General features: G+C 37.6%; 1 protein-coding gene across 1 annotated transcript in view; it reads left to right on the top strand.

Annotated features, from left to right (window-relative positions):
- The window catches only part of CDC73 (cell division cycle 73), a 102,610-nt gene that overhangs the window by 10,685 nt on the left and 79,294 nt on the right, over positions 1 to 12,631 (top strand). Inside the window, exons 8-9 of the mRNA XM_040072507.2 lie at positions 9,347 to 9,445; positions 10,682 to 10,760. Coding sequence (XP_039928441.1) covers positions 9,347 to 9,445; positions 10,682 to 10,760 — 178 coding nt within the window. The remainder of the gene's footprint in view (positions 1 to 9,346; positions 9,446 to 10,681; positions 10,761 to 12,631) is intronic.

The following is a 12,631-nucleotide window of genomic DNA, read 5'->3' as shown; positions in this document are numbered from 1 at the left end:
TAAATGAGCTCTCAGTCTTCATCTGTCTTATTTTTAACAGTATTTTACATAGCTCTCAACTTCCTAGTGTCGTCCCAGGGCATTAGTGGTAGAATAATTTAAATCATGAATTATGGGGTAATTACTGGGTATGTGGCACATCCCTGTGTGCCACCTGCAGAATGAGTGTTGCTGCTTTGATTCTGGGAGATCTGACACAGGGAGAAAGACAAGAAACAAGAGATGAAATTTGTTCTTGGACTGTAGGATGCAGTTACTGTGAGCAGCCTGTATGGGCATAACAGCAAATCTTCTATTTTGGTTTGTGCAGGGTTGCAGGAGCATTCTTGATAGCTTGGACAGAAATCACCGAGTGTTAATGTTTGTATTTTCCAAGTAGCAGTGAGAGTAAGTAGATGAGGAAACATCACATGTTTCTGAGAGCTGTGATTATCCCAGAACAGCTCAAGTTTTTCATTTGTACATTGGTTGGGAGGGTTTGTTTTTTTTTTTTTTCTTGAACCTTTGTGAAGACTTTCTTGAAAGTTGTGAAGGAACTCAGATATGTTGTCACAGGCAAATAATTTCTTCCCTTCTCCCCTGTTCCTTTTAGGAGTTTTGATCAGGGAAGTGTGATACTGCTCTGCAAATGCTGTTTTGACTCTTCTGTATGATACTTGAATTGCTGATGTGCTTGATAATTCTTTTTATTGTAAATTTTCACTATCTGCTTGGTGTGGGTTTATATGCAGTCTCTTGAATCCTCCTAGAGTATTTAAAACCAAAATTGACTTCAGCAGTGCATACTTTTTTAATATCTGAATTCCTTTGGAACTCCTGGGTGAATGGTAACAAACAGTGAGCACTCCTAAATGTAAGTTTTGTTGTTTCTTTGCAAAAATTGCTGCAGTCCAGGGCTGCTTCTCAAGATCTTTTCCACAAAGAAACACACCTATGTGTGTAACTTTTCCCAGTGTTCTCTACAGTAAACTAAGATGCAGAAACCACTTAAGATGCAAAAAGAAAACACTAGGGAGATCAGGCCACAGTACAAAAAAAACCCCAAAACTCTTGACCTTTTCAGCTTACTGGCAGGTTTTCTCTGGTTTTGATATGTTTGAAGAAAGTATTGATTCCTCCAGCAATATGCTTCACCAAATTCATCATGGATGCCAATAATATTAGCTGTATTTCTGAAGCACTTACTGTTTCTCCTTTTGGACATACTTCCCAGTTCTGAAGTTTGCTTTAGAGAACTGTTTCAGGATTTTTTTTTTTTTTTTTTAGTCTCCAGTGATGTAGTGTTCTGTCTTAAAATTTTAAAAAGTTCTTACACATTCTGTCCTTTTACCTGCTGCTTTTATTGCCAGCACCTTCACTGTCACAAATCTCCTCTTGCTGAAATTAGTGATAGATCTTTTCGTGGCTGTGGGTTTTTTTGGTTTACGGGAATGTGTAATTGGAGTGCACTGATACTCCTGGTGTAGAAGATGCTTCAGCAGCTCTGTCATTCCCAGTTTGTTTGACCCTTAAGATTTCTGTAATGCATCACACAGGTCCCTTGTCTGGGTGACCTCTCTGTTACCTTCCTTTGATCAGATGTTGCATTGATCCCTGGATGTCTTTTTCTGTGAGGTTCCTATTGTTTGTAAAATCAGACATTTCAGTTCACCTGTCCTCTTTTGGTCTTGAGATTTCTACATCTGATTTATCTGCTTGCTTATTGTTCTGTTTTGCTTAAAACTTTTTGTTGAGTTATTTTCCCATAGTCTTCTGTATGATTATTATGCAGTTCTAGCTCTTTTGGAAAGTCAGTGTTTGATTTAATTCCTAGGAGATGAGTCATCCTGCTCTGTCTGTTTTAATTATTTGTTGACTTTCCCCTAGTCTGTAGTGTAGTCTTCAAGATTTTTATAAATAATGTGGCATTTTTATGTGATCATAAAAGAGCCAAATTGTGTTTGTTTAGTATAAGGATTTTTTTTATTTTTTTTTTTACTTCCCTTAGTAACTTAATTTTAGAACTCTTTGACAGTATATATTGTTTAAAGGGATTTAATTTCAGGAAGAGATTTGAATCCATACATAAATGTTTGAAATGTTAGGTTTTGCATCAATGCTCTGCACAGGTTTCAGTTGTGAGCATGTTTTTAGATAAATGAGAGGCTGTTCTGTAAAACAAACCATTAAACACCTAGAAAAAACCTGTATTTACACTGAAATGGATTCTTCCCTTTCACATCCTTTCTCTAGCTTTCTTTCCTAAAAATTCTTTTGTTTGTTTAATCTTCTGTAGCAGGCAACAGCAATCTTTTCTGAAGGAAAAGCCTCCTCATTTCATCTCTATTGTAAATGTATTTGGCACTTGAGTTTTTCCTGTGGGAATAAATTAAAGTGGACTAAGCAGGAGTTTCAGCACTCACAGGTATATTTGGAGAGTGTGTTTTTGTCCATGACTGCTGGTGTACTTGGTTTATATTTCACTATTTATTTTTAATCTCCCATAATGCTGGGAACAGTTTCTTAGATAAGCAGCAAGGTGTTGAACATGCTCTACTTGTGCGCAGAGAAATCTTAGAGCCAGAATCTTGGAAATGCACTAATACTGGCCTTGTGAATTTGTAACTGTTTGAAACGAACCCGTGTTCTGATATGAGCAGCTCTGAGCATTTCAGATGTTCTTTAAAAAAAAAAAAAAATTAAAAAATCTCTCATCCTTTTCTTTGTAGAGTGTGGTGGGTTGACCTTGGTTGGATGGATGAGAGGTGCCCACCAAGCTGCTTCACTCCTCAGCAGGGCGGCTGGGGGAAAATAAGATGTGAAAAAATATGTGGGTCAAGATAAAGGCAATTAATAAAAACAAAGGATGTGTGGGGGAGCAAAGGAGGATAAAAGATGTATTCTCCACTTTGCATTAGCAGGAAATCTCTGGCCACATCCTGGGGAGAAGGGCTCGGGTACATTTAGCTTCTGCTCCAGAAGACGAATACTGTAACAGGGAATGTCCCTCCTCCTTCTTTCTCGTAGCTGCTACTGCTGAGCAGATGTCATGTGATGGGGAATGTCCCTGGAGTCAGCTGTCCTGGCTGTCTGTCCTCTCAAGATCCTGCCCAGCCCCACTGACTGGTGGGGAGGGGGTGCTGGGGACAGCCTTGGAGCTGCGCCAGCTCTGCTCAGCAGCAGCCAAAGCATTGGGCTGTTATCAACACCTTTCTGGCTACCAAGGCACAGTGCAGCACTACCAGGGCAGCTAGGACAGAACTAACTCCACCTCAGGCAGACCCAGTTCGTGTGAAAATGCTACAGATTATTGCTGAAACTTTACATTTCGGCCAGCACTCTTCAGTTATCTTTTCTCACTGTTGCAAGTATATTAGACTTACATTTTTGTCAAGTGAACTCTAACCCTGTGTACAAGGAAATAGCATAATCCAGCTTGTCAAACATATGGGAAGTCTTAAAGGTTATAGCACGTAACATTTCGAAATCTCTTCAGCTGAGAAGATGAGCAGTAGCTACACGTTCCTGATGTAGGTGCATTGTCCAGGCAGACACATTTACACATCTGTGAGCAGCTGGCCCAGCTGCTGCTTTGGTGCATTTCTCAGCTTTTAGCATATATTTCTCCTCCCTGAGCCTTCTGTAAATCTTTTGAAGACATTGCCAGGGACTGGGAGTCTAGAGTGACCTATATGGCATCTTAACATTACTGCCTGCCTGGAGACAGTCCAGGGAAAAGCACTGAAGCAGAACCATGTAAGTGAGACAGGAGAGATTAGCATTTGAGGTATACATATTTCTGATGGAGTTGTGTGTATAAAATCTAAGAATGCTGGGATCTGGGCTCTTTCTGCAGCTAACTGTTTATAATGGAAAAACTCTTGAGGCTTGGCATGGGATCAGAGTTAGGTGGAACTGAGTCTCTGCAGTTTCATAACCTTTACATCATGAAATTGTATCTTTTTGTAAATGTAACCTTGTTCCTGTGAGTGTGTATTACTTACAAGGTCAAGGTTGAGATGTTGAAGCAATGGTCTGGTTTTTTTCTTGCTGTTGCTTCACTGCTGCAGACTGGTGAATTTGATTCTCTCAGTGTCTGGGTAGTTATACTTTTCCTGCCTAATATATACAAAAATTTTAAGCAAATATTCTGAATTACAGCTGTTTTAATATATATCTTTTTTTCTTTCTAAGAAGGTAGGAACTAAGTCTGAATCAAATAAAATATTTTCCTGCCTTAATCCTTATATTTATATATCCTCTATTTGTGGATGTATATGTGGATGACTTAGACTGGGCTACCGAGCACATTTTCTTAAGTTTTGTTTAAAAAGCATGGAAATCTTACACTATATAACAAGTAATTTGATTAAATAAACAACTTTGCTTTTTAAGCCTTCATGGTTTTTCAGCTTTTATATCTTTAGTTATTGTGGCCCTGTTGTAATGAATTGCTAGTTATTTGTATGTTTCTTTGGGAAAGTTACCTCATGTCCAGTGCATTGTTATCCATGACACAAGATGTTAATACACAAGGGAACAGACTTCAAGCTCCAGTTTAATTTCATAGCTCTTGACTGTTTTATGTATTAAATTTCATCATCTTGATTTGTATTTCTCCACTGTGCCACCCCCGGCTTCTGGGTATTTTTGTGTGCATGATGAGAGAAGACCAGAACTGAGTGGGATGATTGGAGTTTATAGCTGACGTAGGTAGAGGGACATTTTCCTACTATGTGACATTTACCTTGGATGTAACCCACAACTGCAAATTTATCTAATACAGCATCTGAACTATCCCAGCATGTGATTTTGTGGTCTTCTGTATTCTTGTGCACAGGTATTAAAGAGCAGAACTGGTGGGTTGTTGTTGTTTTTTTCCCCCCTGCATACGGAGCTGATCTTTGTGATGGTCATTATTTTTACTTTTGTGTTACCACCTGAAAAATATTACTACTGCAGTTAGTACTTGCATATTTTATTTTTAAAATTATTTTCTTTATAGGTTTGATCCTTTTCGCAGTAACTGCTGTGTTTGAAGTAAATGTTGTGAGAAATCCTGTTTTCAGTTATTTTCAGTTCTCATTTTTGTTCTGATGACTCTTGACCATTCTCACTAGTGAGTGAAGTCACCTGGGAGAAGGTTAATACTACAGTTATAATATCAGTTACAGTTTCAGTAATTTAATTTAGCTGGAAAAACTATTTTGAAGCAAGACTAATAGTATTTTAATCACTTGAGACAACTAAGAGGTTTGGGAGTAAAAATTTGGATATTTTAAAGGAAATTGATTGTAAAAGCATCCCATGCGTGGGCTCTAGGTGGCAGAATTGTTTCACGTTCGTGAAATTCACAGCAGCGGGACTTTAATAGCAAATTGAAAAAGGAAAGGTGTGCCAGGCAACTGGTGTCCTTATATTAGTCCTTCAGGTGGAGTGGGAAGGGTGGCTTTGGGGTGGCTGTGCACAAATAAAAGGGTACTGCCTGAGTGCCCAAACTCCACTTTGTGCACTGGCTTCCTTAGTAAAACCAGGGAGATTCTTTCATTGCTGCCAGGCACTACTGCAAACATTTTGAATGTAGCATTTAAAGGAAAGATGGGCCAGATGTAAAAAAAATTATTTATACTGAGCAGTAAAAAAACTTGTTTTGTCTATACGTGCCTTGAATTTGACCAAAAAAATCTGTAGAATAAAGCATTATGTTTCTTGAACAAATATTTAGGTCACCTATAAAGTATTTCCTTAAACCCTGCTCTAACATAACTATTAAAAAATATGTATTTCCATATGCTGTATTCATAGGAGAAATAAACTAGGATTATGTATCAAGGGGATTGAGATTTTTATGCTATACTGTATCTTCAGGCTGTTACAGTGTTGCTGCTCTTTGACACTTCTGAATTAACATTTCAAATGAAATGTGTCAGTTGTCTTTCATACAATATTCTTGCTATAAAAATTTAGTGAAGATAACGTAGAATAAGTGAAAATTGAACCTTTTTACTGAAAGCATAATCCACAAATATACAGGGAGCTTTACAGGGTCCATAGTCCACAGCTATACAGGGAGCAAATACAGCTATGTTTTCAGTTCAGCTTTAGCAATACACAGTTAACTTTTTGAGCGGAACACAAAGAAATGCCCAGATTAACTTTTTTTGAAAGGAGTGTCTGATTTTTATTTTTTCCACCCAACAGTTTGTAACAAGTTCAATTTTATCAACATTTTTTTATGGGCTCCCTAATCTGAAGCTTGACAAAGTCATCATGTGCTTTGCATTCAGTTGTTTAGCAATACAAATTCCAGTAGTGTAATGTGAATTTCTGAAACTACCCTTGTCCTGAAAGCAGAATCACAAACACCTATTGATTCAGGTGGTTATTCTACAATCTCCTGTGTGGCAGGGTGTTTGTTGTGCACCTCAGCATGGCTTGTCTAGCTCAAAAGTGTGCAGAGAACAGTTCGAGGGGTGCTGTGAGTCCCTGTAGTTGGGAATTACAGGGAGGAGAGAAAATCAACTTCAAAGTTGGTGAACAGTTTGCAAATTGAAGATACATATTCTGAGGCATAGGAGAGTGATGCCTTAAATGATTTTTTACTTTTTGATTTGAATCCCAGATTTAAATATGTGCTTTAAGCTTAGATGTGCAAAATATTTTCTTTTAAATACACAGTTTATCACTTCATGTTCCTTATGAGCAGTGTTTTAATTTCTGCTGTACTTTTATGAGGCCACCTCAATGCTGTTTTCATTTTGCTTGTCATGCCATATATAGGAATTACTGAAAATGTGTGATAGGAATGTTGCCTTTTTGGCACAGCGTCATGCCTTTCAGTCTGCCAATGGCTGTAAAGGATTTAGCAGTATGTCTCAGCATATCAAGCAAATGTATAAAGAAATGTAGTTGGGGCTCAATTCTTCCTTCTCCAGCCCTAGTCTAAGTCTGGACAATGTTTACAGCATTCTGCAGCTCTTGGTTTTCCTGGGATGCATGTCCAAGAAATCCTTACTGTCAGTTCAGATGAGAGATTTTTTGAGTCTAGGTGTTTTTTCTTAGGCTCCTCTTGCTCTGCAGTGAAACACCAGAGTGTAAATCTGATTAAAAATTGGTTACAACTTAGCTATAGGAAAGTTTTGAAGCACTGTAAGCCACGTTGTATAATAGGGTATATACTTGTAGTTTTACATACTACATTTAAGGTTTTATTTTTGTCAGATGATTGAGATGAAGTGTACTTCAAAATTTTTCCTCTAGAATTGTTTTTAATGAAGCTGAAGCCAATGTTTATCCTTGATGATCACTACTAGAAAAAAATATTTACTTATTTTCGCTAGCATGATAAAGCTGCTGTAATGAGTAGAAGTCTTTGTTAATGAGAATTAGGGTTATGGTAAGCTACAGAAATTAAAGACTGCAATTTTTTAGAATAAACTGCGATACATTGCAATGGAAGGGTTTTTATTACAGAAGAAATTTAGTTAGTGATGTGGCCTCATTAAGCCTTCCTCATCAGAGCAGTCTGATCTGACTGGCCCTGGGATTTCTCCACAGACATCCTGGCATTAAATTACCGCCAGTGATAGTAATTTGATTTGGTGTGTGTTAGTCACTGTGTTGGCAAGGGATAGAGCATCTGTGCAGACAAACAAATATTTTGATGTTTGGGGTTTTTTTTCCCCCCTCTTCTTTTCTGCTCTGTCTCCCAGATCAGAAGTTTTTGGTAGTAAAAAGGTTGCACTTGATTAAGTTTTACTTAAATCTAGGACAGAAGCTAATGGATATTCATGTTCTGATCTCTGAAGGGATGAACAAAGAGAACTTAGCTGTCTTCAACTCTGCAGGGCTTTACAGATCAGCTTGTACATGCAGTGGGCTTCCTGCTCAATCATTTTTCTGTCACAGTAATATAATCCCATATCCCTGGCCAAGCCAGTGACCAGCAAGAAGATGATGTTAGTTTGAGTGCTTGTTAAAACACTGCTGGTTTTCTCCCCTTCCAAACAGCCATTAGTTGTGGCCCTGAGGCTCTTGCATTTTCATGTGGTGGAAAAAAGACATCAGCAAGAACACTTCTAATTCCATGCTTATTAATTGCTTGTTTTCAGCAGATGGGAGAAAGAATCTTCTGGGTGGTTTTTCACCTGAGTTTGGTCCAGGATGTGCAATTTAAGGTTATTAAAATCCCATATGTTTAGAGGCCTTCGAAAAATTCATCATTTGAAGTCCAAACTCCCTTTAGGAGTATATTAACTGTAGGTTTTGTGAGTAAAATATGGATGTGAATGTTGGTTGTAACTTCCTTGTGACTGGAAGATTTGGCTTCTGCATGGACCGTCGCTCTCACAACATTGCTCCTGTTAATTAGTTCCTCCTTGCGAGTTTCAGAAGATGGAGTAGCCTGCTTTCCTAGAGACAGTGTGTGATAAAGCACATCAGTGACAAGACTTGTGATTTATATGATGCCCAGGCCAAATCTGGGAGAAATCTGAATTTGTAGTAAAAAAGCCTGTAGTTTAGACTTGGAGTATCCTCATGTAATTGATGTATGCATGGCTTGCAGCTCTTGAAAGGCTTTTTCCCTGGGATTTTTCTGACTGAAAAGAACTCTAAATTTCAAACTTTAAAACACAGTTTTGTGTGAGTTCTTTCAGACATTTTCAAAAGAACTGGGTTTGCTCAGGGGATGGCTTTGCCTTTATAAGTGGTTTCTGGTGGTCTTCCAATTCCTGCCCTTGGTGGCTTGCAGTGCATTGACAAGATGCTCGCTGAGGTCAAGTGAACAAGCTTAGGGAAGCTTTGCAGTACAACTCTCTGAGTGATTTCTACAAAATTCACCCCAGAAGTCTTTTCTTTTGTAATTCATGTGTTTGTTTCATGATGCCAGTGGTGTTAACACCACTTCAGTGTTAATATACAATACTCTGGAACAGTGTAAGCATTTTGTGAATATATTATTCAGTAAATAAAAACCCTGTTTTTCCTAATTGATAAAAGGTTTCTTTTACTGATGAGCCATTTCTGAAAATTTGACATTAGTAAGAGACATTGTGTACACTTAACTCTGTAGCTTACGGGTTACAAGTGCTGTAAGAGGAGCTGGGTTTACCTTGTGGTGTAATGAAGCCAGTTGGATTTAGCAGGTGTGGGCATTGAAGGATAGGGGGTAGCAATGATGCCTGAAAACCCTGTTCATGTTTGGATCCTCTCAGAAAAGGGGTCAGAAATCAGCTGTTTAGAAAACTGGTGCTCCAGTTTTGGGTTTCAGTGAAATGTAAGTTAACCAAGTGTCTTCTACCTGGGTGGTTGTTATGTGAAATGCACATGGTCAGTAAGGTTCACAGGTACTTGGTATCTTTTTCAGAACTTTGCCAAGAATATTTTTGCAATTCTTCAATCAGTTAAAGCCAGAGAAGAAGGCCGAGCACCTGAGCAGAGACCTGCCCCAAACACAGCACCAACGGTAAGAGCAGTGTTCGGCTGAACACGAGGGCTGGGACACCAAAAGTGAGAGTGCAGTGTCTTCTCAGTATCACATACACAATTTATTTTGGTTTACTTCCAAAAAACGCACGTTTTTCAAGTATAACTTCGCAGCTATTCTTTGACAAAAGTTGCATTTATTGGTATTTAAAGAGTTGAATCTATTAATTTAATTAGCTCAATATGCTCTTGTTACCGAGAGATTAATCTGCTAGTGCCAGCTTCTGCATCTATCAAGCGTTAGCCGCGTGCCACATCTATTTGCAAAAAATGTATTTGATGAGAGTGCTGCCATTTCAAATGAAATGTTTTGCTGCTTTTCTGACAGATAGGGTAGCAAATGTTTAAGAATCTGGAACATGACTCATGAGTGGGAACAGCTCGAACCAGCTTTCTTATGCCTGTAATAAAGGACAGACTTAGAGCTGTGTTGTTTACTTCTATCTAGGTATTAGACAGGATTTGTTTGGAATTGTGGTGTTTACTATTGTGTTCTGTTAAACCTAATGTATCTTTGAACATGCTGGTCGTCTGCTCTAAAAGCTGTTTAATCATGCTGTGCTTTGTTTTTGCTGCTCCTGCATTTAACAAAGAACTCAATTTAAGTAGCAAGATGAATTCCAGCATGTAAATATTTGATTTGTGTTGAATTTCTTAAATTGTGCATGGCATTATTCAAATGCCCCACTCAGAATAGGTGTGAGTACATAACTAAGCCATCCACATAAAGGATTGAATTGGTATTGAGTGTGCCACTAGATTGGTGCTTTTTAAAAACTTTTTTCCCAGAATGCCTCTTTTCCCCAAAATTTGTTTTTATTTATCTTATTTAGCAAAATTTTTTCTTAATCAGGCTGACAAGGAAAATTTTGTGTGGCTGAAGCCTTAATCATGAATTGTTAGTTGATTTTTTTTTTCTCGCTAATTCTTTTAAGCATGACAAAACCTCAGCAGAGATTTCATTAATGTAGTTTGTTGCTGTTTGTTATTTTAATTTTGCCTCAGGTTGTTCTCTTTGTATTCAGTACTAAACTCTCTTTCTGTAAAACTGTAAGGGGATATTGAATGAAAACATCAGAAGTTTTCAAATGTGTTGAAACTCCTACGAAAATGAACTGGTTTTGTACTCTTGTAGTTCTAAGCAACTCTTCGTGAAATTCAAAAACCATCAAATACCTTTTAGTATGTTTCACAAATGTTATTTAACCTGTTTTAGGATCCCACTTTACGAAATAAGCAACCTATTCCAGCTGCCTACAACAGATATGATCAGGAAAGATTTAAAGGCAAAGAGGGTAAGTTGATTGCAATGCTTTTTTTAAAGGAAAAAAAACTGAGAACCAAAACTGACAACTCATAAACTTGATATTAGGGGTTTTTTTTCTGCTATTGTTTCACAAACCTATGAAAAGATGAATAAAAAGCTGTAACTATGCCTAAAGATAGCTTTCCAAGTAATAAAATCCAAAATTATTATTTCTACCTCTTAGGAAGCAAACTAAAAGCTTAAAACCAGAATTGCATGGGGGGAAAATTTGTTTGGGGAGGGTCCTATGCAATTAATAAAAAAGCACAAATGCAAGGATAACTGACAGGTGCATAACATATAATAGATTCCCTATCCTCAAACAATCACAGTTACTGTAAAAGTTGCCTCCAGTAATTCCAAGTTATTATCTAGTTGTGTCCAAATTAAAAAACAAACTGGGAACAGCAGTGCAAAACACAAGCACCCTTCTGGAGAGATGGAAACGATCTTCAATATTGAAGAATTCTCACCAGTTTTAAAACATGGTGAACATTAAACATGAGTGATGATTTATCTTTCTAATGCAATTTTTCTCCTGTCCTCGTTGCTTTTTTAATCTTGTTTGTAGCACAGGTTCAGTTAATTCACTTTCATGTCTTGCTTTGGTTTTATTTTGCAATCTTGTGTTTGTTGTGCTTGGATGGTTTTGTGCTTCTTGCAGAAGGTCATGCAAATTTTGTTACACTTCTGAATTGCCTCTTCCCCTAGTTCTCAAATAAAATAATTCTCCTCTTTAATGGAACTTCCTGTGTTTTTAAGGGCTTAATGTTTTTAACGGCTTTCTATTCCGGTTGCAAGGACTTATATGTTGCTAAATGCCATTTTAAACTGTAAGTGAACAATTCAACTTGCATTTTTTAGAATATTTGGCTTTGTCCAAATTATTACCATTTTTTGGTCAGGGAAACTGTAGCAAACTCCTCTCTGAAATGATTTAAATTAAAAAAAAAAACAAAACAGAAACAAACCCAACTTTTGTAAAGATGTGTTTACATGTGAATACATCCTTTATGTTTATGGGGGTGTTTGTGTATGAAACTTCCTATGGGAAATTTGGTCAGATATTGTATTATATCCTCTTGAAGTCTGTTCCCTGTTGGCCTCAATATACTTATATTTTAGTGCAATGGTTTTATTTACTACTTCTCATTGTCAGTTGCATGGTGGGGTGGAGAAAAAAGCCAAAGCAGGATGTTTGGTAGCTTTTTCAGCACTGAAAAATAATCTAAAGTACCTTCCATGAAGAATGAATTGTTACAAAGCCAAGACAATTTGGGAAAGAAAGGAAGAAAAAATATAAAGTTAAACCAACCCTTCCATGAATATTTTTACTAGTCCTTACTCAGTTTCCTTCTTTTAATATCTTAAACCTTCAAAACCCAGCTATCTGCTGAGTAGTTTTCCTTTTAATACCATTTCCTGTTAAGATTTAAAAGTAGCAAATATCTAAACTGGGCAGTGTGAAATTAAAAAAGACAGTGCAAGAAATTAATGGTCAGGTGGAACAGTTCAAATGCACCAAAGCCTATAATTCACTGTGGACACTTTTACAACGAGGAGCTCAGGGATGGTCCGAGTCCTCCGAGCTGCTAAATGGCGTGGTTGTGGTCAGGAACCCTGCAGACAATAGCCGTCATGAGCACAGGGTGGATGTTTTGCTTTAACCACACGTGTGTGGTTCAGGAGGGAACAGGAAATAAATAACAAGTTTTGCATGGCAGGAAAGAAGAACCCAGAAGAGTTTGTGGAGCAGCTCATCCATGTGAGCTTCATGTAGAAACTTCTGAGCAAAAAGCAGCGATGAGATCAGATGACTGACAGGGAAAAAGGGTTGTCTGTAATTAGCAATGGTGAAAA

This window comes from Hirundo rustica, chromosome 9 (assembly GCF_015227805.2).
Source record: "Hirundo rustica isolate bHirRus1 chromosome 9, bHirRus1.pri.v3, whole genome shotgun sequence".
Lineage (NCBI taxonomy): Eukaryota > Metazoa > Chordata > Aves > Passeriformes > Hirundinidae > Hirundo > Hirundo rustica.
Note: the sequence above shows the minus strand (reverse complement) of the source record. Positions and strands in the feature narration are given on the sequence as shown.